The 25,581-nt window shown below is 38.5% G+C and overlaps 1 protein-coding gene across 8 annotated transcripts in view; it reads right to left on the minus strand.

Moving 5' to 3' along the window:
* HERC1 (HECT and RLD domain containing E3 ubiquitin protein ligase family member 1) overlaps positions 1 to 25,581 on the minus strand; it is a 208,938-nt gene that overhangs the window by 55,435 nt on the left and 127,922 nt on the right. For 4 of the 8 annotated variants that reach the window (XM_018054328.1, XM_018054324.1, XM_018054329.1 and 1 more), the window contains exons 31-40: positions 25,353 to 25,508; positions 22,994 to 23,100; positions 22,331 to 22,462; positions 18,851 to 19,027; positions 14,623 to 14,862; positions 12,711 to 12,794; positions 10,216 to 10,736; positions 7,901 to 8,670; positions 5,246 to 5,444; positions 2,964 to 3,124 (exon numbers count right to left, since the gene is read on the minus strand). In XM_018054328.1, the coding sequence (XP_017909817.1) occupies positions 2,964 to 3,124; positions 5,246 to 5,444; positions 7,901 to 8,670; positions 10,216 to 10,736; positions 12,711 to 12,794; positions 14,623 to 14,862; positions 18,851 to 19,027; positions 22,331 to 22,462; positions 22,994 to 23,100; positions 25,353 to 25,508 (2,547 nt within the window). The remainder of the gene's footprint in view (positions 1 to 2,963; positions 3,125 to 5,245; positions 5,445 to 7,900; positions 8,671 to 10,215; positions 10,737 to 12,710; positions 12,795 to 14,622; positions 14,863 to 18,850; positions 19,028 to 22,330; positions 22,463 to 22,993; positions 23,101 to 25,352; positions 25,509 to 25,581) is intronic. The other 4 variants (XM_018054325.1, XM_018054330.1, XM_018054326.1 and 1 more) reach the window with 3 other exon arrangements.

Here is a 25,581-nt window from a genome sequence, read left to right on the forward strand (position 1 = left end):
TGCTCCTGGCCATGAGTTCAATGCTAATGAATCAATAATACATTATATTAAATATGGTGTCTTTAAATTGAAACACACATAAAAAAAGGTTGTATTTTGATCAGTTGACAGAGTTATTATCAGAAGCTCAGAAAAAACTAGCCCTGTATTTTCACCAGGAATAGTTGTTCCGTTTTTGCTAATTCTGTGTTCACAGCACATTACTGTTCTAATAATGAGAACTGTTATTCCATGTATTCCATAAGGTAGAGGAAAGACTGAGTATGTTAAACAGACATGGAAAATTGAAAAAAAAAATACACAAAAACTTCTAGAAAACTACAATATGAAGGAAAAGACACACTGAATTTCCTAAGACCTTTAGGTGCTTCCCTGGTGGCTCATATGGTAGAGAATCTGCCTGCAATGCAGCAGACCTGGGTCAGAAAGATACGCTAGAGAAGGAAATGGCTACCCACTCCAGGATTCTTGCCTGGAGAATTCCGTGGACAGAAGAGCCTGGTGGGCTACAGTCCACAGGGCTGCAAAGAGTCAACACGACTGAGGAACTAACAGTTAGTCACAATTTCTCTATAAAAAGGCGTAATTCAATCTACAGCTTCAAAACAGAGAAGACAGCTCAGTTTGATGAGGAAGATTCCCTTTAATTAAAAGCACTGTTTTACCAGAAAGAGACTCAGTTCAGTTCAGTCGCTCAGTCGTGTCCGACTCTTTGCGACCCCAAGAATTGCAGCACGCCAGGCCTCCGTGTCCATCACCATCTCCCGGAGTTCACTCAGACTCACGTCCATCGAGTCCGTGATGCCATCCAGCCATCTCATCCTCGGTCGTCCCCTTCCCCTCCTGCCCCCAATCCCTCCCAGCATCAGAGTCTTTTCCAATAAGTCAATTCTTCGCATGAGGTGGCCAAAGTACTGGAGCTTCAGCTTTACCATCATTCCTTCCAAAGAAATCCCAGGGTTGATCTCCATCAGAATGGACTGGTTGGATCTCCTTGCAGCCCAAGGGACTCTCAAGAGTCTTCTCCAATACCACAGTTCAAAAGCATCAATTCTTCGGCGCTCAGCCTTCTTCACAGTCCAACTCTCACATCCATACATGACCACAGGAAAAACCATAGCCTTGACTAGACGGACCATAGTCGGCAAAGTAATATCTCTGCTTTTGAATATACTATCTAGGTTGGTCATAGCTTTTCTTCCAAGGAGTAAGCGTCTTTCAATTTCATGGCTGCAGTCACCATCTGCCGTGATTTTGGAGCCCCCCAAAATAAAGGCTGACACTGTTTCCACTGTTTCCCCATCTATTTCCCATGAAGTGATGGGACCAGATGCCATGATCAAGAGACTCAAAGACTTAGAAAATGAACTTAAAGTTGCCACCAAGAGGAAGGGACAAGTTAGAGAGTTTGGGATGTCACATACACACTGCTATATTTAAAATGGATAACTAACTTGGAGAACAAGATGGCAGAGGAGTAGGTGGATTTGGACTACATCTCTCTCCACAGATACATCAGGAATGTACCTTCAGACATAGAAGAGCACGCAGAACACCAGCTGAAAACAGATGGGAGAACCTGACCAGCTGAAAAGAATATATAGAACCACGCAAAACTCAGTAGGTTGAAGAAACTAGGGGGGAGAAACAGGAGTGTTAGTAGGACTGGACCTGCCCTCAGCGGGTAGGAAAACTGAAGCAGGGGTCCCATCCCCACATTGGGCAATTGTCTGAGTCAGAGAAGAAACATCTAAGGCTGAGAGTCAAACAGCTCATCTGTGGCAGCCTAAATGGAATGAGAATCAGACAGTCCTTGCCGCAGCCATACATAACCAGGATAGGGATGCAAATCCCCTGGAAGGCATGGAGGCTGGGAGCTGGAGTTTAGGGATTGTGCACGAATGCCAGGGTGAGGGCTGCTATTGATTACGGAGAGATGGATCGAGGAGAGTTGAGGGAGGAGATTGTGGTGGGAATTGCCTGTGGAGCAAAGCTGGGCTGCCATGGAAGTAAGGCGATACTGCTGAGTCACGTGTAGGGGATGGAGCCATCACCATAGCCTCTTTCCCCCCTCACGCCAGCACGGGCAGCTGAACAACAGAAAGGTTGGCCCACTAAATGCCTGATGCACTGAACTACAGAGTAGGACCCCACCCAGCATGGCCCTTTAAGTACCTGATGCACAGAACTACAGAGTAGGACCCCACCCAGCATGCCCCTTTAAGTGCCTGATGTGCTGATCTACAGAGTAGGACCTCAGTCAGAAAAAGAAAGAGAACTATCATATTCTGACACATATATATGGAATCTAGAAAAATGGTACTGAAGAATTTGTTCACAGGGCAGCAATGGAGAAACAGACATAGAGAATAGACTTATGGACATGGGGAGAAGGGAGGAGAGGGTAAGAAGTATGCCAAGAGTAACACGGAAACTTACATTACCATATGTAAAATAGAGAGCCAATGGGAATTTGCTGTGTGGCTCAGGAAACTCAAACAGGGGCTCCGTATCAACCTAGAGGGGTAGGAAGGGGAGGGAGATGGGAGAGGGGGGCTTCAAAAAGGGAGGGGACAAATGTATACTATGGCTGCTTCATGTTAACGTTTGTAGAAAACAACAAAATTCTGTAAAGCAATTATCCTTCAATAAAAAATAAATTAAAAAAAAAAAAGATAACCAACAAGGATCTACTGTATAGTACATGGAACTCTGCTCAATGCTATGTGGCAGCCTGGATGGGAGAAGGGTTTGGGGGAGAATGGATATATGTATATGTATGGCTGAGTCCCTTCATTGTTCACCTGAAACTACCACAACATTGTTAATCAGCTATACCCCAATACAAAACAAAAAGTTAAAAAAGTCACTGTTTCAGTGAAGACAAAACACAATGCCCACATAATCAAGTCCCATATGGAATGCCAAGGTCTGGGTGTCAAAGTGCATGACAGCACACGCACCTGTGCGGTTGGCTGGCCTTGCTGACTGGGAATCAGGAGAAGTTAAGCTTTGCCTTCTTCCTACTTCATCAGAAGGAGAGGTTGGTAACGATGATATTGGAGGAGTCTGTGCACGGCGTGTGGGAAGCACAGTGGTAGTTGGGTAACTAGAGAACATTTGCCTTTAAGGCAACAACAATGGTTAGTATAGAAATCCAATTAGAAAATAATATATACATACCAATCTCCTTATAGAAATACGCAACCTGGAAAAACGACACAAGTTGGCTACTGTTTAACTGGGGAGAGGGAGATTAGATTCTGCAGTTTTAAAAATCATTATCTCATAGGATGCTTTTACTATAAAAGTAGTAATACCTTTTCATTTGTTCAAGCAAAATGAAAGTGACATGACAAGTAGGGAGAATACAGAAATCAGCAAAATACATTTTAAAAAAATCTCTGCCTTCGTGGAGCTTTCCTTCAATTACAATACCAAGATGACAGGGGTATTTTGATAGGCATATTGTAGTTAGACAATAAAGACTTTTAAAGAGAGATAACTTACAGTTACTTCAGATATATACATTTACTAGCTAGCCATGAAAGTAGTCACATGGATTCAAAGTAATAGTCTACAGGTAAGTTATGGAAGCAAAAGATAAGTGCCTGGTCACACAACACAAATGAAAAACAGTATATGAATGTCAGCAGTGCAGAGGGGTGAAAGTACAGGAGAAGTAACCCCTCTCAGGCTAAGAAGGCAGACACTAGCTAAAGAATAAAGTCCAGGAAGATCCTCACTCACTGACTGCTCTTTAGATTTGCCGAACAGAACTAATGACAACTTTTTAAGCACCAAAAAAGCACTGTCAACCCAGTCAAGTAACTATGATATGATGAGGGCAGTTGTTCCCTGATTTTTCTCATGTTAAATGATGGTGAGCCAGGCGAGACAACTGCAACTCTACTAACACAGTCCCAGCCAATATGAGGTAAATGCAGACTAAAAGGAAAGAAGGAGCCACAGGTCTGGTGAAGGCCTCTGGGGGCAAGGGAGCATTATTTTACCATTGAATTCCATGCCTATGGAGTTTATGGGCAACAAAGAGTTACAGTGCTACTGATCCTCTGTTGATGCCTTGAATTCTGTAATTGCCAGAAGGATTAAAACACATATTAAAATAGCCTATCACTCTTCTTTTCCTCCTTTCTCAAACAGAAGTTAACTCCTAGCACTGTGTTACTGAAGAGAGACTAACAGGTAGCAATGTGTGGGGATTGGCCACTGGTATAGCTACTAGGATTAGCACTCCTGCCTAAAATGAGAACAATAATTCTTATTCTGTGAGCTGAAGCTCACTGCATCAGAATCAGGGGACTTAATTCAAACGCAAACTAGGCACCACAGTGGACCTACTGAATGTGACTTGCTGGGAGATACAGCCCCAGAGCTTTAGAAAGCCTCCCAGATGGCTCTTGAGTACAATGAAGTTTTACCATCAATACAATAACAACCACTCTCCTACTCTCTTAAGATGTCAGTCTACACACTGGAAATAATGAGCTGTCAATTAAGGGAAGGGGGAAAAGAAATAAGAAAAAGGGAAAATAATCATTCTGCTTCCCTTAATTTCACTTAAGCCCTAGTTAGAAGGGGTCACAAAACAGTCTCTCTCCAAGGATTTTCATTTGGAAAAGATGAAAAAAAAAAAAGGTTTTCATTTTGTCTAAACCTCTGGCAAACTGAAGCAAAAAAAGAAACAAACATTCTTGGGAATTTACGAGTCCACGAAATAGGTTTGGCTGAAGAAGCATCATAAGACATGCTCTTTCATGTGAAGAACAGATTTGGTTGATCTTTTCAGAAAGAATAAAAGTACACTTAAAGAATTATGCTTAAAAGGAAAATATCTGAGAAAAGAAAATTATTTTCCTGGAGTTAAGCTCTTTCTTGAGACTCTAATATTCAAAACACAGTATATACTTTTAAAGGAAAAAAAAATTCAAAAGCCTAGCCCCCCCCCAAAAAAAACAACCATATTATAAGGAGATAGAGTACTACAGTACCTGATTCTCAGTGGCACTGTTGATTAGATCTGGGACCACCACTAACTGGCTGTGAGACTTCAAGCAAGTTATTAAACTTCTGAGGGGGCATTTCCAACCTCAGTAAAATGAATTTGACTGTATGACCCTAGGTTCCCTCTAGCCCTAGTTGGGCACATTCTTCATAAGAAAACAATCATGAGTTTAGAATCACAGGCATCAATACAGCAGATATTAAAGGTCAACTTCCCTACCTGAGAAGACTAAGGGGCATCACCCCTGGGGACTCAGATGCAGGCACTGTTTCTGTGTCAGTGACTGGAGTCGTGGCAGTTGTGGTGTCCTCCAGTGAGCTGCTCATAAAGGAAGTTGTACTTGAGGCTGATGGGCTGGTGGTAACTGGGGTCTGTGCCTGTTGGGCTTGGTCACTTTCTTCAGCTTGTTGATCAATCTCTATAAACCAAGGTTATAGTTAGACAGTAGTAGAATTTTTTTTTTAAGTGATAAGGAAATGGGAAACTTTTAATTTGGAAAGTTTCTAAGTATATTTCATAAGTATCAATTTCTGTGAAGGATTTACAGAAAAAAATGTTCTTCTATATACATCCTTATATTCACTATTGTGGGGATTTACAGGTAGCTCAGTGGTAAAGAATCCACCTGTCAATGCAGGAGATGCAAGAGACCCAGGTTCGATCCCTGGGTCAGGAAGATCCCCTGGAGTAGGAAGTGGCATCGCACTCCAGTATTCGTACCTGGAAAATTGCATGGACAGAGGGGCCTGACGGGCAATAGTCCATGGTGCCACAAAGAATCAGACACGACTGAACATACATTCATCATTGTCTAGTTATTACAGCCTCTTTGCTGACATTACTTTGCCGAAAAAGGTCTGTCTAGTCAAAGGTATGGCCAGTAGTCATGTAGGGATGTGAGAGTTGGACTATAAAGAAAGCTGAGCACCGAAGAATTGATGCTTTTGAACTGTGGTGTTGGAGAAGACTCTTGAGAGTCCTTTGGACTGCAAGGAGATCAAACCAGTTCATCCTAAAGGAAATCAGTCCTGAACAGTCATTGCAAGCACTGATGCTGAAGCTGAAGCTCCAATACTTTGGCCACCTGATGCAAAGAACTGACTCACTGGAAAAGATCCAGATGCTGGAAAAGACTGAAGGCAGGAGAAAGGGACAACAGAGGATGAGATGGTTGGATGGCATCACCGACTCAATGGACATGAGTTTGAGCAAGTTCCGGGAGTTGGTGATGGACAGGGAGGCCTGGCATGCTGCAGTCCATCGGGTCACAAAGAGTCAGACACAACTAAGTGACTGAACTGAACTGATTATCGCCTCTACAGACAATAATGTAACAAGCTCTTGTAATTACTCATTTCTTACTTGAGAGAAGGTACTCTTTCACTTATTGCAAGATTTAACCAGAGGTTCTCTAAGGATCATTAAAACTGTTTCCTTAGCAGTTTGATTTTGATGTCTATCTTTAGTCTTCAAACAACAAAGAAGAAGATATGTAAATACCTTAAGAACAAAAACCTAGACAGAAACTCCCAAGTTCTAAAAAAGGACAATGCCTTACAAAGTAAACTACTCTTAAGGGTTTTTTTTTTTTTCTCTTATGTTAAAATGTCAAAGCATTTGCAATTTTTTCTTATCTGGTAAGGGAACTTACAAATAAACATAAGATAGCAGCTGTTACAAATAGCTAGCTAATTCTATTTGGTTTGTGAAGTGACCAGCTACTTCTCATAATCATGATCTTAAGAACACCTGTTTATAGGCACCATACACCTCTCTCTGCCTATTTACTGCCTAGACTAAAGAAGCAAGAGGGGAATAAGGGAAAACGAAAAAGAAGAGGAAGTGGGAGGGAAGGAAGGGGAAAAAAAGGAAGCACCATGAAGGTAGGTGACTTTGTTTTGTTCACTGTTTACTCCCCAAAATCCAGAAGGGTACCTAGCACACTGTAGGTACTCAATAAATATTTACTGAATGAATTTCACTTTTATTCTCAGAATTCTTATTATCCCCAAAGGTGAGGATAAAAGATAAACAAGGATTTTTACACATAATATACAGCCTGTGAAAGTAGAACTTTTAGAAAATCCTTTAAAATATCTCTGAAAGTTATCAGAATAATATATATATATTGAATCAGATCAATAAATACGTGAGTACCTTTTGTGGCATGAGTTAAATTTCAGTTTTACAAAATGTAATAATTATTAAGTTTCAATACTTCCATAAGTTAAAAATAAAAAAATAGGTATAGGCACACCTTGGAGATACTGCAGGTTTGGTTCCAGATTACTGCAATAAAGTGACTTTTTGATTTCCCAGTGCAGAAAAAATTATGTTTACACTATAGTCTATTAGAGTGTGCAACAGAATTATGTTTAAAAAACAAAAACCAACGTACATACCTTAACTAAAAAATCCTTCAATGTTAAAAAATGCTAACCATCACCTAAGCCTTCAGCAAATCACAGTAGCAACATCAAACATCACTGACCACAGATCACCATAAGAAATACAATAATGATGAAAAAGTTTGAAATGCTGTGAAAATTAACAGAATGTGACAGAGACACAAAGCAAGCAAACGCTGTTGGAAAATGGCACTGAAAGACTTGCCTAACCCAGAGTTGCCACAAATCTTCAATGTGTAAAAAATGCAGTATCTGCAGAGAGCAATAAAAAGAGGTATGCCTGTAGACAGATGGTTATTAATATAAAGAAGAAGAAAGGAACTGTCTGCCTTGCAAAGGAAAAAACACTGTGAAAACTATTCGGCCAAAAAAATTTATAAATCACTTACAGAATATATCACTTCTGACAATTATGAGTAACTTCAACAGCACAAAGCAAAAATTTTTTGAAAATCAGGTAACTTACCTTGCTTAATTTTGCCCCCAAATTGGTCTTCCAAAAGCCCATGGACCACTAATTTATAGATCATGGCTTGAGCTCGTTCCAGATCTGCTAATCCCAGTGCTCTCTTTATGGGTGACCGCATGACCGCTCGCTTCACCATGTGGCGCATCAAAAACTGAAGGGCTGCACGCATCTCCACGTCTTCATGAACAACTGGAGAGCTCGCACAGTCTGAGTTGTGGCCATTTTCAGCCAGAACTTTTGGTATCAGCAACAGTTCAGCATATTTACTACAGCCAAGAAGAGCACTGAGTGATTTCATAGCACCGAGGTAGAGATAGGACAGCTGGACTGCTCTGATTTCTGACTGGGCTATGTCATGGTTTTTGGACATGTGTTCGTGATTTTTTCTTTTTCCTTCCGTTATCTGATGTTGGGATTCCACACCTGGCACTGCTGAATCTAAAGAAAATGAAGCTATTTCGTTTTCTGATTTGGAGCTTGTGGTACCCTTAACATCATCAGATGTTAAGCCCGTTCGTGTATCTAAAGCAGATTCACTCTCAATTTTCTGTTCAATGTCCCCTTTCTCCTCAGATTCATGTCGGTGTTTCTTTTCGTGTCGCTTCGTGCTCTGTTTGCCCATGTCTTCATGAATGCCAGTCAGATATGTGAGGTCCAGCAACACAGAAGCTGTCAGGCCTCGAAATCGTGCCACGTCAAAAGGAAGTGGTTCACAGGGTTCCAGATTATACAATGGAGTATCACTAGGCGACCAAAAAGTTGGGAAGCTTTAATAAAGATCAGAATGACACAGGAAGAAGCAAGTGAGGGATAGACGAGAGGAAGGTATAGAAAATAATGTAGACAAAATAAGATGTATCAAAACAGAGAATAAACTACACAAACTAGAGAACTCATTACAAACAGAAAAATGAATCTATTATGAGAAAAATGGGGAGATGTGATGTTAAACACAAAAGCAATGAGATGTTCCTGTGCCTTCAAATATGAATATTCATTATTATATGACCTAAGTCAGGGACTAGCAAAATTTCTATAAAGAGCCTAATAGTAAATATTTTAGGACTTGGAGGCCACATAGCCTCTGTTGCAACTTTTCAACCCTGACATCATTGTGTGAAAGCAGTCACTGATATACCTGAAAGAAAGCTTGTGGCTATTTAAGCTTTAGCAATTACACAAAGTTTGGTGGCATACATTTGTTCTATTAACCTAAATTTTGGTTCCAGCTTAACCTACTCTTATTTTCTCTTTGGGTCATTTTTCTTATTAATATTTGTTTTAATTTAATCATTTTGCTTTATTGTTTGCATCTTAGTAAGGCATCATAAATCCTTTCCAAAACAAGGCAAAGAATTAAAGAAAAGGTAGATACTTTCACAAGTAAAATTTTCATTGTTTTCTTAGCTTGGAGTCCATTAATTCCTGAAATTGTGTGTAAACTCACGTGTTTATATTTCAGCTGAGAGGGTCCATAGCTATCATTACATTACATAACAGTACCACCTCCAGAAAATACTGAAGAAACATTGTTTTTTATATTGTCCCATGTCATACAAATAACGGAATCACTTTAAGCAGTATAATGGAACAGTTACATAATATCATCAATAATCTGTGTTTTCAAATGATACAATTATGCAGTCATTAGTTAAGTAAGTCCCCTTATTGACTGAAATACTTAACATACTTCCTTTAAATATATGAAGTTTCTATTTCACACAAATTCTACCTGATTCCAAACACATCTAAATGCTTTTAAGCACACAATTTGTGCCAAATAAATGTAATTTTCATACCTATCAAAAATGTTGCACACTGAAGGTATAGAAATATATGCTTTAAAAAAAAGCAAGAATATTTAAAAATAACAGATAATACAAAACCTAATTTTAGTCACTCAAATGTTACCATCCTACAATCAAAGCCTTCCTATATAAAATGGAACTAAGAGATCTGCTGTCTGGCTTTTTTTGTGTCCCAATGTGTAATGGAAATGATTAAAAAGCAGGAAGTTAAATGAAAAATAGACAGAAGGATCCTATTTAAACTACTGAGCTTACCATTTTTTTTTTCACAAAACAAACTAAAAACTATATATTTTACAAACTACTAGTATTCCAAGGAACACAAGTTTGGGAAATAGCCCTTTAGGAAATCAATAGTACTCATACCCAGATGTACGAAAGATATTATTTTAAAAAGTTAATTGGCAGCTCACCTAAAATACATAATTACTCACTGTCCATAGGCAATAGCACATTTCACCAATAAATATTCATTTGCTAACAGTGTAACTCAACGAATCATACCTGATGGTAATTTCTGCTTCATCCCATTGGACTTTGGCAGACGTGCTGCCCTCTTTGACCACTCCCAGCAGCGTGGCATGGCGCCCAGTTTGCTTGTGAACACACCGACCTCCAACTCTAAGACCAGCATCAACTCCTCCTATCACTGCCAGCACAGGCCACACCTCTATGCAAAGGGTCCTCAGCTGCGGTTCTGACAGGTCAGCAAGGCCATGCCTACTGTGTTTACCCTTCTCTTCCTCTTTGTTTTCCTTTTCTTCTCTCATTTCATTTTCCTCTCGGCTTTGAACCGAGCGGCTTTTCTTTAGCTTCTGACCTGATTCTTTAATACATATCTTAATTTTGTGTAGCCTTTCCATCATTTTTTTGTTAATGCAGTAAGTCCAACGGTCTGTTCGATGAAGGATACGAATAAGCTGAATAGTGGCCTCTGCCAGCACTGCAGCTACTGGACTACAAATAGGATCCCCTGGAAGGAGGTCTCGTGGTGTGCCACGCATCTGCATATCACAAATTTTCACCTATAGAAAAGAGGGTGGCAAATGTGTGATTATTAACAGTTATCCTAAACTATTAATTCTATAAATCACAAAACTATAAATCCAGCACATGTAATCCAATGTGGAACTAGTATTTGGTCTCCTGATATATGCGTATTGTACTACTGGCCCTCAATAAGGAATGAGCAAGTTATTACAGCTTTACTAAAGTCAGTAGCAGTATGGTCCTAAGAAATAAGTTACCCTGTCATTTAAACCTTCTGCAGCCTGTGAGTAGGAGTGCTGTTGTGGTCACTCAAAAGACAGGTACAGACCAAGGTGTATGTGATTTAATTTGCTGTGCTGTGCTTATTCGCTCAGGCGTGTCCAACTCTGTGACCCCATGAACTGTAGCTCCTCTGTCCGTGGGGATTCTTCAGGCAAGAATACTGGAGTGGGTTGCCATGCCCTCCTTCAGAGGATCTTCCCAACCCAGGGATCGAACCCAGGTCTTCCACACTGCAGGCGGATTCTTTACCATCTGAGCTATCAGGGAAGCCTTAGTCCCTACTCCAAAAGTCTTGATTTCACTCTAATCCTTAAGACTCCAGAATAATAATGAGTCCTGGGACCATCTTATATTGTTTCAGAGGTACAAAGATAAACTCACAAGATTATAAAATTGGTCACACATTTCAAATAAGACATAGAGGTTAAAAGAAGAGAAGACCTGGGTTCAAATCTTAACTCTGTGTAATCTTCAGAAATTATTTAATCTCTCTAAACCTCAGCTTTCTCATCTGAAAAAAAAATCTGACACTAATACCTATATCTATCTCTTACTATATTAAAGATTAGACTATGCACATAAAATGCTTATCAGCACTTTGCTGTGTGCCAGACACACAGTAAATATTAAAAAAAATATTAACTATTATTAGTACTGTTGCTATCAGATTCTGAAGTCAGACAACGCTTCTGGGTAGAAGAAACTGATTGATATAAAAGCTACCTAAGGTTAAATTAATCCCTTCAAGCTTCACAGATGTTACGGAACAATAGGCCATCATTCTAACCAGAACATACTAAGAACCTGCTCTGGGCTGCAAGAATATCACCAGGAAAAGGGATAAAAAGGAGGTACTGGGGTGCCTGTTTATTTCATTTCCAATTCAGTTTTGTTGGCCACCTGGTTCAAGAAGCAGTTCCACTATCTCATGAGTAGTTAGCTTGAAATTATACCTCCTTGAAAATTTTTTTTAAATATATTTAAAAGGCCAGAATAAATTATACTTTCATGGTTAGAATTTACCAAATTTAGCATTTTCATCACAGATGTACAATATGTGAGATAGCTTGACATCTTCCTACTAAAAAATAACTAGAAATTCTGGAGAGCAAACCTAGGCTATATTATATCCTTAACTAAAAGGATGGGGTAGAAAACAAATCAATCCTCACAGCGAGACCACGAAGAAGTTTCTCTCTGTGTGGGTTTTAGATTAGGAGGAAAAAAGGTTTTAGTGAGAGGATATCACTTTAATACTGTTCTGAGGACTTAGGGTTCAAATTTACACCATCTACAGGGTCTGAAAACCCTCAGAGGAATGAATGAAAGGCAGCTTCCCCATTATAACTGAAACTTCCATTATTCACAGAATAGTATCTGACTACACTGAGGTTATTTTTAGATTCCTCTCTCATAGGCACAACTGCCAATGAACCAGATTATCCCTAAACTATTTCCTGTAATTCCTATAATCCCAGATATGTTTGAAAGTTGATTCACTATATTCGAATTATCAGAATATCAAAATAGTCCCTAAAAAAAGAGTAAAGGTAATTTAAAAAAATAATCTAACCTTCTTCTGGAAGAGTAAATTTACCTGAGAATGTACTTCTAATGGTAGAAATAGCTTCTTGTACCTATAAACTCTGTATGATGTTAACAAAAATATTAATAAAAAATAACAAATATTCTTCATGCTTAATTATGAAGGTCTGAGGTTTCATTACCTTTTCCCCTGGGTTGCTACTATAGAACATTACGCATGGGTACAACTCCGCTGCATCCACATCTTCAAAAGCTAATTTGGGTTCCTATAGTGTGGCACAGGTGATGGGAAAAAAAGGAAACAAAAATATGTTTTAAAACTGATAATATCCAATACATATCAAGATTCAAAGCTCTTACGAGACACAGTAAGTTACTAGATTCAAATCTCAATTATCCTTACTAACTAAGGAAATTCCACATGTAATAAATGATCTTAATTTGTTCCTCTGTTACAACTGTCTTATTGGGATTTTACTATTGTCTTTGTCTTTTTTTTTTTTGGTGCTGATAAATATTATAAGAACCAAAAGGATTAGAGAAAAAGCAGAGAAGAGCAAATAATCTGTAAATGAATAGCTAGCACTAACTGAGTCAAGGATAAGTAAAAAGGAAAACTCCATGACATAAATCACAGCAAGATCCTTTTTGGTCCAATTCCTAGATTAATGAAAATAAAATAAACAAATGGGACCTAATTAAAAGTTTTTCCACAGTAAAGGAAACCATAAACACAAGCCAAAAGACAGCCCTCAGAAGGGGAGAAAATATTTGCAAATGAAGCAACTGACAAAGGATTAATCTCCAAAATATACAAACAGGGTATGCAGCTCAATATAAAAAATAAAAATAAAAAAATGGGCAGAAGCAATCTGGCATTCTGTGATGACCTGGAGGGATGGAATGGGGTGAGGAGAGGGAGGGGATGTAAGTATAATTATGGCTCATTCACACTGTATGTCAGAAACCAACACAACAGTGTAAAAATTAAAAAAACAAAAAGGAGTTCAGGAAAAAAAAAATGGGCAGAAGATCTAAATAGGCATTTTTCTAAAGAAGACATACAGATAGCCAACAAATACATGAAAAGATGCCCAACATCACTAACTATTAAAGAAACACAAATCAAAACTACAATGAGGTATCACCTCACACTGGTCAGAATGGCCATCATCAAAAATCTACAAACAACAAATCCTGGAACCTGAGGGATAGGATGGGGTGGGAGATGGGAGGCAGGTTCAAGAGGAAGGGGATATATGTATATTTATGGCTGATTCATGTTGCTATCTGGCAAAAACCAACACAACATTGTAAAGCAATTATCGTCCAATTAAAAATAAGAAAACAGAATACATGAGAAAGCTGAGACCCTGGAAGAAAAAAAATGCTGGAGAGGGTATAGAGAAAAGAGAACCTCATACACTGCTAGTGTAAATATAAATTGATACAGCCACTATAGAGAAAAGTATGGAGGTTCCTTGAAAAACCAAACCTGGAACTACTGTATGACCCAGCAATCCCACTATCAGGCATATACTCAGTGTTATGGGGGTTCCTCTATGGGTTACTTTCCTTCAAATTTATGACTTTGTTATTCTTTCTGCTTATCTTAAAAGTAAACATTTCAAACAAACAAAAAGACACATGAACCCCAATGTTCACTGCAGCAGTATCTGCAATAGTCAGGACAAGGCAGTAACCTAAATGTTCATCAACAGGAGAATGGATAAAGAAGATGTGGTACATACGCATGAAATATTACTTGGCCATAAAAAAGCACGAAACAAGGTTATTTGCAGAGACATGGATGGACCGAGAGACTGTCATAAAGAATGAAGTCAGAAAGAGAAAAGTAGATATCACACATTAATGCATATATATGTAATCTAGAAAAGTGGTATAGATGCAAAGCAGAAATGGGAACACAGATGTAGAGAACAAACGTATGGATACCAAGGAGGAAAGGGTAGAGGTGGGAAGAATTAGGAGGTTGGAATTGACATATTTACACCTCTGATAATATGTATAAAATAGATAACTAATTTAAAAAAGAAAACAAAACAAGCAACGCCTTTGAATAAGTTTCAGTACCTCTCCATTCTTCCCAAAGGAAATGGTCCTGGCTTCCATGTCCAACACACAGGTAATGAAATCTCCTTGAGTAAAGCTGGATAATGTCAGAGTCTGCTCTCCGTTGTGATAGAGGTTACCACTGTAGGCCCGATAGAGCCACATATCCGAGGTAGTACGGTGGTTAAAGTCGTGTACTGGCCAACGAGAAACTCCAACACACGTGCCTTCATTACCTCTGTTTTCCTTCACAATGTAAAACTAAAATCAAGTGGTAATGTTCACTAACATTCAAAAAAACTTTTTTATATACCATTAACCATATAAAGCAATACTGAGGAATACGTTTATAAAGAACGAATTAAACATTTATGAGAACGTAAGTTTATTTTTAGCTTAAGTGAAAATAACACAAAAATGAAACAATTTCATCATTTTTAAAAATTTTAAGGCAAATTTAATATTTACCATGTAGTACATGTAGAATAACCTTTGAATATAACCCCTGAGTATTTATTTGAAATAAACAATTTTAACTTATATCTTAATTATGAAGTTGAGAAAGTACATCAAGTCCAGAAAATTTTTAATGAACAGCTTCAATTCTTTATATACAAAATTTCTAATTACTTTTATGTATACTTCTGTTCAGAAAAGAGTTAATACAGCACGCTTTTCAGAAAAAAGTTAATATAGCAGGCTTTAGACTGCTCTCTTTAAAAAGGCATGCTTATGACAGTGGCCCCTTAGCAAGTACCTGGTAACTCGACTGGTAAACAGTTTCCTACACTGTTACAAAACATTCCCTAAATGATTCAAGCAGCTTACCAGGACAAGAATGTTTGAACAAACAATGTGGTTTACAGTGAACATGAACTTTCCTTTTAGGAGTCTGGACTTTTAGCACATGTCAGGCAGAGGGTACCTTCATTACCAGTCTCCAGTAAAAATCTTGGGAACCAAGTCTCTAATGGGCTTCCCTAAAACATCACACACATGTTGCTGTATTTTCTTGGTGGGATAAGTGTGTGGTCCATGTGACCCTTCGTGGCATGGAGAAAACATAAGGAAGACTGAACACGTATTCCTGTAGATGCTTCCCGTGTCTTTTCCTCTTATTATCTGGCTATATATCCTTACCACCTGTTATAGAAAACCCCAGTCATCATGAATACAATGATATACTAAGTCCTATGAGTCCTTCTAACAAATCTTTGAACATAGGGGTAATCTTCAGGATCTCCAACACAGTAGTGGCAACATGAGCTTCATTAGAACAACTCTATATCATTAAAATATAAGTACATATTTGGGAACAAGAGAGAACTGGGGAAAGAGAAAACTCTAATGCCTATGGGGTTACACTTTATGAAACAGCAGGTGAGTGGCTATCTATTGTGAGAGACAAAAGTTACCCATGGAATTCAAAAGTAATAGAGTCAACCACAGGAGAGTTGGCTCCCTGGCTGCTTTCGGCCCTGTTAGTTAAGTGAGGGGAAAAGAGCATAAATGTGTTGTTTTCCTCACTAGGTGGGAAGTGAAAGGGCCTAAACATTCCCGAACATGGGCTTTGGATGGGCCAAAGAATAAAAATAAGCTTGCAGTTGCTCTCTCCTCCAGGTGGCAAGAGAAAAAGTTCAAAAGTCCCTGAGGTGAGTTTTGGGGAGACCAAAAATATTAGCACACAACTTCCCTGCTTTTTGTCCCTGGTGGGTAGATTGGAATTCAAATTCTTTGAGTAATGGAAACAAAACAAGCCTCTATAATGATTTTTTGTTATGATATTTGCCTATCAGAACCACAAGAACAAAGGCAAACAAAGACTGGCAATCTCCACATAGAAATATACATTGAGAGTTTTAAAAAACAGTTGTTAGTTGCCAATTAGTTCCTGTAAAATCAGATGTCTGACCCTTAGAGTCTGATGATTTTCTAGCCTGCAATGAATATTTTCGAGTAAGTAAATCAAATCTATACTTTAAGAAGGCAAAAAGACCTTAGTCACTTAGACTTTAAATGCAGCTGTCTGATCCTACAGCATTTAGGTTTTACTGCTACCCCCAAAAGTTGCTAGTTTCATTATAGAAGCCTCAATTCACAGCTTCCAATCGCTTGGAGCAGCCTCTAAGTTAAAACCTGATACTCTCTACTATGGGCTGTTTCAACTCAACATGAGTTGTGTTCAACTAAAAGTAGGTACCAGACCAACAAACAAAAATCAAATGTTGGGACTGTTGAAGATTTAGCTGGTGTAGCCATAAAATGAAAACATCATGGATTCTAGTTGGACTGTCCAAGATTCTTATATATGCCCCTGGGAGAGGGCTTGTTCTTTTGATAGTCATCTAACTTGAGCTGCTGATTGGCTTTCTATTTCTGACATAAAAACCAATTACATTCTTAACTTCTATTCTTCCTGAAACCTGAATGCTAGAGGAGGGCATACTTCAGGGCACATGATCCCTCTCGTTCACTCTTATAACAGATGGACTCTTGACCTCTTCTTGTGGATGTCCTATTGCTACTGACTTTTTCTGTTCAGCTTTTTGAACTAGTCAGTTTCAACAACAGACTGATAGCTTGATTCTATGTCTGATACACAGGCCCTAGTAAGACAGATTATTAAATGAAGCTCTCCCCAGAAAAAGATGGATCTTTCCTAGGCTGCTCACTGGATAAATGGTTAGGATAGAAGAGGCAGATGGTGTGAAAAACAATTTTTTAATTGGGATTTTGTCCTGACAATTCCTAACCTTTGTGGTTAGGAATAAAAATGTTTTTATTAAAAAAAATTTTTTTTGTATGTGTGTGAAAATTCTTTTGTCCCTATTGCTTCTAACCCTTCTGGACAAAAGGGCTAGATGAAGATAAAAAATGATTAAAAAAAATGTGAAGTTAGAATTATTAAATGAGAAATACTGATTTTAGAATAAGGAAGGTGGGGAGGGAACCCAGGCCCCAGGAAGTGTGGAAGAATAGAGATGGCATAAATGATCATCATTTTTCACAACTGTTCCTCCTCCTGGGGGAGGGGAGAATGGGGGAAAGCCATGCTATTGAGAAGGTGGTTTTGAGCACTTTAAATTCAAACTGGCTTCTGAGCCTCCCATTATACTTAACAGGCTATACGAAGCAGGGGATGACTCCAGGTCCTAGAATTTCCACAGAACACCTCCAGATGTCATCCATGCTCTTGAGGCAGATAAAATGATGTCACAGACAAACAGAACTATTTAACCAACTGGCTTTAGAGATAGTCCCTCTGAAACCAAGAACTCAACTAAATTATTTAAACCTCAATGAGAAAATAAGGTGGGAGGCCCCCTGATAGGAGATCACATCAGGGTCCTGTTAACTTGTTCTGCCTGACTACTGTACATCTTATAAACTCTTCATCTCCAAGGATACCACATATAACCTCTAGAATTACATTTTTCTGTGTACATGCCCTATTCTGAGTCCTGGACTGGCCAGAGTTGTGCTGTGCTAAATTTATAAAAAAGCCACATTACTTTTTAAGATAGATATTTTTGATTAATAAGATTTATTTTAACTGGCTAAGTCTAAGACCCCTGAAGTCAATACTACAGGCTGGTCTCACCCTGCTGTCTGAGGTCCTACCAGATAATAACATTAATTTTATTGTAAAAACACTGTGGCCAAGAGCCAAGGAGATAGACTGTGCAATCAAAAGAAGTAACACAACAGGACTGCTATCCTTAGAAATGTCTGCTTACACTGTTGGTCCTTGGCTGGCACCTGGGGACTAGACTGATAAATACTTCGCCACATTGATACACAGTTTCCCTAACTGATAAAGGTGGCTTCTTGTGCTTAGACTGTATGATAATATGGTTTATGCTAAAAAGCTACTTTCCCTCTAGGAATCTAAAATTTTAGTATATGCCAGGCAGAGTATGTGACTAGCATCCAGTAAAGATCTCGGCCACTCAGTCTCTAATGTGCTCTATTTTCATTGCTGGGGGCTGCACTGTGTGACTTCTCATGGAAGAGATGACCGTGATTTTTCAACTATACGTTAAAAAAATTTTTGAAAGAGTTACAAAAAAAATAGAGTTCTTGTATATCCTTCATTGAGCTTCCATTTATGTTAAAAATTACAGAATACTAGAACTTTTACATAAGATGATTTTTTTAATAGTCTTTCCATTTGAAAAAAAAATAATAATCTAGGAGGAAAAGACTAAAAGATAAAATGTCTTTAATAACTACTTAGAATTCTACGCACCTTCCACTGATAGCACCCAGAAGTTACTCCAGTTGACGCCAATCCATATCCTTTTCCTCCACTGCCATGAGTTAAAATCTGTCCATTTTCCACTATGCAACACTGAGCTTTCTCTGGGTCAAAGGATACTTCTTGTATAGGAAGATTCTCATCTTCTTCCTCCAACTCTCCCTGCTTCTACCAGAAAAAAAACTGAGTCAGTATTTTGAAGTAATTCAGATCTCAGTTAATAGATATTCTAAGACTCCTTGGTTTGATTCCACAAACATTTATTATTTACTATATACCAGTTACTGTGCAGGCGGTGGGAACACAAGCATAAATGTGGCATGGTCCCTGCCCACAAAGAGCTTATAGCTCAGTCAGGCAAAAGACAGACAAATAACACAATACTGCAGTGAGAGAATAAAAGAAGTTACATGACAGGTATAGCAGAAATATGAAAGTGTACGTTTCTAACCATGCTTGGGAAGGATAAGTTAAGCATTCAAAAGAGGATGACTTCTGACTTCAATCCTGAATGATAAGAAGGCATTAAGCAGCTAATCAAAGAAAAAGAAATTTAAGGCAGTACTTTTGAACTGTGGTGTTGGAGAAGACTCTTGAGAGTCCCTTGGACTGCAAGGAGATCCAACCCGTCCATTCTGATGGAGATCAACCCTGGGATTTCTTTGGAAGGAATGATGGTAAAGCTGAAGCTCTAGTACTTTGGCCACCTCATGCGAAGAGTTGACTCATTGGAAAAGACTCTGATGCTGGGAGGGATTGCGGGCAGGAGGAGAAGGGGACGACCAAGCATGAGATGGCTGGATGGCATCACTGACTCGATGGACGTGAGTCTGAGTGAACTCTGGGAGATGGTGATGGACAGGGAGGCCTGGCATGCTGCGATTCATAGGGTTGCAAACAGTCGGACACGACTGAGCGACTGAACTCACTGAGCAACTGAACTGAACTGAACAGCATGTGTCAAGGCAAAGAGCTGAAACAGAATTCACTGATCAGCATTCACTGATTTAACATAACTGCAAGCAGTATTGAAGATTTGGAGGATGAGACTGAAAAAGAATAAGGAACTAGGAACAAAATCATAGAAGGCATTCTAAGTTTGATCTTTAGACAACAGAATTTCTACACAGAATGACTTATATAGAGGAACTCTGATCAGATCTATGTTTCATAAACATTGTTGTACCAGGAGTATACAGGATGAAAACAGAGAGAACAATCAGGAGTTTACTGCAAGAGTTCCGGTAAGAAACACTGACAACGTAGAAGTCCTTCATTTACCCAATGAGTATGTATTAAGCATCTACTGTGTACTAGACACTATACCAGGTCCTATATATTCAGCAATATACTGGATATATTAGGTCTCTGCTCACACAGAGCTTATATTTTAGAAAGTGGAGACAGAAAAGAAACAAGAAAATATTAGGTGATAAATGCTATACTGAAATTAAAATAGGTGATGTTTGTGGCATTAAAGATTATGTGGCAACTGCCTCTAGATTGCGGATTAGGAAAGGAATCTGAAGAAGTGATAATTAAGTCAAGACATGAATAATAAGTTGACTTCTGAGAAACATATCTGAGGGAAGTATTCTAAGTAGAAAGAAAGCCAGAGCAAAGCCCAAAGGAAGGAAGAAGCTCAGTGTGTTCAAGAAGCAGGAAGAAGGCAAGTTGCTCACAGTGTAGTAAGCAAAGAGGCAATAAAGGATGGAAAACCATTAACTGGAGGGTTTAAGCAGAGGATCAACATGTTCCAAGTTACCAAGGTAAAAGCTCACACTAGATCCTGTGTAGAGAATGAATTAACATGGGATACTGCATAATCCAGGCCAGACAAAAGAGTGGCTTGGAGTAGGGTGATGGCAGAGGAACGAGGTGGAAAAATTCAAGTTAAGTATTAACAGAGAAGTTAGCAGGACTTGGAGATTATATAGATAGAGAAAACGGGGTGTGTGTGATAGAGAGGAATCAAGGATGACTGCTTGGTTTTTTGGTTGAGTCACTTACTAGGAAATATGGGAAAGCCTGGGGAACAGACTATTAACAGAACTAAGGATGCTGCTAAGTATGAGATGCCTATTAGACTATCACTCAAGTGGCAAGGCAAGTAGAAGATGGGTATATAAGTCTGGAATTCAGAAAAAAATGTCAAAAATGGGACTAAAGATTTGGTGACCAATGGCAGATGGGTCTGAATAAGGTTTGATGCTAGAGGAAATGAAATGGAAGTAACAGCTGAAGAAAACAAAGGGTCTTAGGACCAAACCTTGGGATATTCCAGCAGTTAGATTAAATAGAAGTGAAAGTCAAAGTGGTAGTCACTCAGTCATGTCCAACTCTTTGCAAACCCACACACTGCAGCCCACCAGGCTCCTCTGTCCATGGAATTCTCCAGGAAAGAACACTGGAGTGGGTTGCCATTCCATTCTCCAGGAGATCTTCCCCACCCAGGGAGTGAACCCAGGTCTTCTACATTGCAGGCAGATTATTTACCTGAATCTGCCTCAATGGGAATCTGCCTCAGACCAGGCTTTCCCTGGTCTGAGCCACCAGGGAAGCCCTAAAATAGAAGGTGTAGTACAAATAAAAAAGGATGAGAAGAAAAGGCCATTGTACTGGGATAGAAGGAAAACCAGAAAAAGCATGGAATCATGAAAACTAATAGAAAGACTAAGATAGCTAGATAGATGGATTCAAGCAAAAACGATTTAGGAGGTGAAATCAATGGGGTCTAGGGACCACATGGATGGGGATATTAGCAAAGTCTAGAATTCCCAGGAATTCAGGTTTGAGAAGCTAGCTGAATGTTAGCACCACCAATAAAAATGGGATGGGAGGAAAAGAAGAAAGGTTTGAAAGAAAGACACCTGGGCTATCTATCATTCAAGTTTGGAAGGCGATGAACGTAGTAAAAATGGTCATGATTATGACTGAGACTTCTAGAAAAGCTAAACACAGAACTCTGAGGAACACCGGAATCTGGGATGGAGGCAAGTAGAAAGTCACACTAAAGAAGAGATGCCTCCAGAGGGAATCAAGGAATGGTGGATGGAATCTAGAGCGAGTGATGGTTTGAAAACAATGGAAGGCTAGAGTTTAAGTTGTGAGCAAAAAGCCATACACTATTACCAACATCACCTCTGTCATTATTTCAGTGCTTTGGTGGAAAAGAAACGATTGGGCTGAAGAGATGTGAAGGAAGTGACTTACACATGTACAAGATTACTCTTCCCAGAGGCTTAGCAATGACGTACGAAAGAATATATAGAAAGGCTTCATTGATAAAAAATGCTATTTAGGAGAGTGGGAATAAGAGATGTTTACAAACTGAGGAGAAGGAAAGTCCTCCAGTGGAGAGGGAAGGTGAATGCAGAGAGGAGACTGAATAACTGATAGAAAAATGTCCAGCAAAGGAGAAAGGATCCAGAGACAGGTGGCAAGATATTCACTTGTACTGTCTAAAAATACCTTTTTGGAAGAATCAGGTACCTGTAATTTTATTTCTTGTTCTTTTTCCTTTATCTGAATAGCATGTTTGGCCTGAGCAATGGGTGTCTCCCACATACAATCTGACAGGAGGGAAAACAGGCGTTCCACAACCTATGTATTGAAGGAAAAATGATAAAATCTGTAAAGGATTATTTAAACTATTTTTAGAAAAGATAAATCATAAGATTAAGCCACCTGTGAGATTTAATTATACCAATGTCTGACAGCTACTTTGTGTAGATGCAAGCTAAAATGTCATTTTTTAGAAAGATCACTAACCTACTACAGAGTGGGTTCAACTGCCCTGTTGCCTCACTATATGGACCTCTGATGAGGCCATACAGGCTCACATCTTTCTCTCTCTAGATGTCCAAACGTAGTAAGAAATTCTATAAACTGTCCTTTCATTCTGACCTTGAAAATATTCACTATGCCACCACTTCTCACATCTCATAACTAATTTAATTTCTCTTTCTCTTTGCTTGGAGATGAAAAAATTTAAAAAACAATCTCAGAAGTGGAAGTCATAGATGCTACTGAATAAATGACACATTTGCAACTGAAGAGACTATAAGTTTCAAATTTGGGTGAATCATGTTGCAGATGTAAAGAATATCTTCTAATAATTTTAAAAATAGAAACCTGGGCCATCTGATCATCTTCTACACCAGATTCACAAGCTGGCAGCACAGCCTCAAGGACATGAAGTGCAAGGAGCCTTGTTCTTAAGTTACCAACTAGAGGAATTCCTGGAGGGGGAAAAGAACATTGTCTTACTATAAATGTAACTTAAATTCAAAGTTTAAATAAACTTCTTGAAAAAAATCCTTGAAGCTGTTAAGTATTTAGGATGGAACGGACTTCACTTCAGCACATTATCACAAGAATTCTGGACTCATCCCATATCCATCCATGTATATGAATATTCATGTTCGTGTTTCAGTTTTTATGTATATATAAGTTTTTATGTATATATTATATGTATATATAATGTACTATAATAAACACCTGTGCCAAGTACCATGCTATGCATTTCATATACATTAACAACTCTGTTGATCCTCACAAATCCTACATTATATCCTTATTTTACTGATGAGGAAACAGAGGCTCAGAGAAGTAACTTGAGCAAAGCCACATAGCTCAGTAGAGACAGAAGTAGAATTTTAATGACCCATCTGTTAACCTCTAAAGCTCAGGCTTATCATACCCTTTAATTGCTTCTGACTGCATCTATGCCCTGACGGACCTACAGGGTTAATGGAGAGAAAGCAGTTTCTATTTTTCTAAAACAAAGACAGAGGCAGAATACCGATGCTCTTTTTTTCTATCTATTACTATTACTGGGTTGGCCAAAAAGCTCCTTCGGGTTTTTTGCACTGTCTTACAGAAGAATCCGAAACAACTCTTTTGGCCAACCCAATACAAACAACCAGTAGAAATAAATTAATATCTGATTCTTCTTCATGCTCTAAGAACTTACTCAATATTATCATAAGCCTTATTTTACTAAAGGAGGAAAAAAAGCTACTGTAAGCTATACTAGTGAAGAAAAGCTGACAGGAAAATGACTATAAACTTACTATATATAAGGCAAAGAAGCATAGTTACAGGAAGAATCCTGACTTGAACTACTGATCTGCCAATAGTAGTAACTTATAAATGGCAGAGCTTTTAAGAAAATAAGATAAAGGTAAGGCCTCTTTTAAATAAAATACTATTTTATTTGCAGCACAGCTGATCAATTTTGGAAATTCTTTGAACACTTTTAACAACAAATCAATTTCTTGCCAGAATTTGCTACCACAATGACTGGGATAATTCTGTTGCAAGAACATTAACATTTAGTATGACTCCATTTTACTGTATTTTTGCAGTTAATAACTGCAGCTATTATGTTAATAATAAGCTGCCTGTATTCTTCTTGTTTATATATTAACCTTAAAACATATATAGAATCTGAATTTTTAAAAAATTGAATACATACAAAAAAGTAAAAAGAAACACTAATAAATGATATTAAAAATGTACACATATAAAATAACATGTATCACAGAAGACTATGTTACATTTTAGCACACTTAAGAAAGACTACTGCTGCTAAGTCGCTTCAGTTGTGTCCGACTCCGTGCGACCCCACAGACGACAGCCCACCAGGCTTCCCAGTCCCTGGAATTCTCCAGGCAAGAACACTGGAGTATGCTGCCATTTCCTTCTCCAATGCATGAAAGTGAAAAGTGAAAGTGAAGTGGCTCAGTCAGGTCCGACTTTTCATGACCCCATGGACTACAGCCCACCAGGCTCCTCCGTCCAGGAGATTTTCTAGGCAAGAGTACTGGAGTGGGGTGCCATTGCCTACGGATGATGAAAAAGTTCTAGAAATGGACAGCAGTGATGGTTGAGCAACTCTGTGAATGTACTCAATGTTACTGAATTGTACACTTAAGTGGTTAAAATGGTAAATTCTATTTTATGTACATTTATTTTAAAAACAATAAAAAGCAAGCAGATTAGGAAAAGACTGACAGTAATCTATGTAAGCAGACCAGAGTTTTAGGCTAAGAAGCAAGAATTAAGCTTATTTTACAGAACTCTCATAGATGGCACACAACTAGAAGTTAAATCAAAGCAACAGAGATCATATCATGATGAGAAAGAACAGACAAATTCAGATCTGCATTCTGATAATCCAACAATTTTAAAATCTGTGCTTAATTATCACAATAAACTGGATGTTCTCCACTTATTATTGTAATCTGAACAACTAGAGACATTTCCAATATTAAATCTATGATCTTCTCCAGTGCTATCTTCTATTATTGATTCCTTTCCATTTGTACTCCTGAAATCAGTTCTCTTTCAATCAAATAAGTACTCACAAAACAGGAAAGAAAAGTCTTAAAATCAAGATCAAGTATCCAATGTTGTTGAAGTCTGGCATTATCTGAACAAAACACATGTGATATGCAAAATACTCCAAAATAAGACAAAGGTCACATACCTGAAGAACATTTCTGAGATGCTATATTTAAAAGCACCTCTGTCCACTTTGGGGAAGCCATTTTTGATTGAATTGCTTTTGAAGATACAACTCTGCGAAGAAAAACTAGGAAATCCCCCAGATGCAGTTCAGCTGCGTGCTGTTTCCTAAGAGCAGCTAAAGAATGAACAGACAGGTTTACATTATAACCAAAAGCAAACAGGAAACAGTTTTTTATCAAATAACTTAC

This window comes from Capra hircus, chromosome 10 (assembly GCF_001704415.2).
Source record: "Capra hircus breed San Clemente chromosome 10, ASM170441v1, whole genome shotgun sequence".
Classification (NCBI taxonomy): domain Eukaryota; kingdom Metazoa; phylum Chordata; class Mammalia; order Artiodactyla; family Bovidae; genus Capra; species Capra hircus.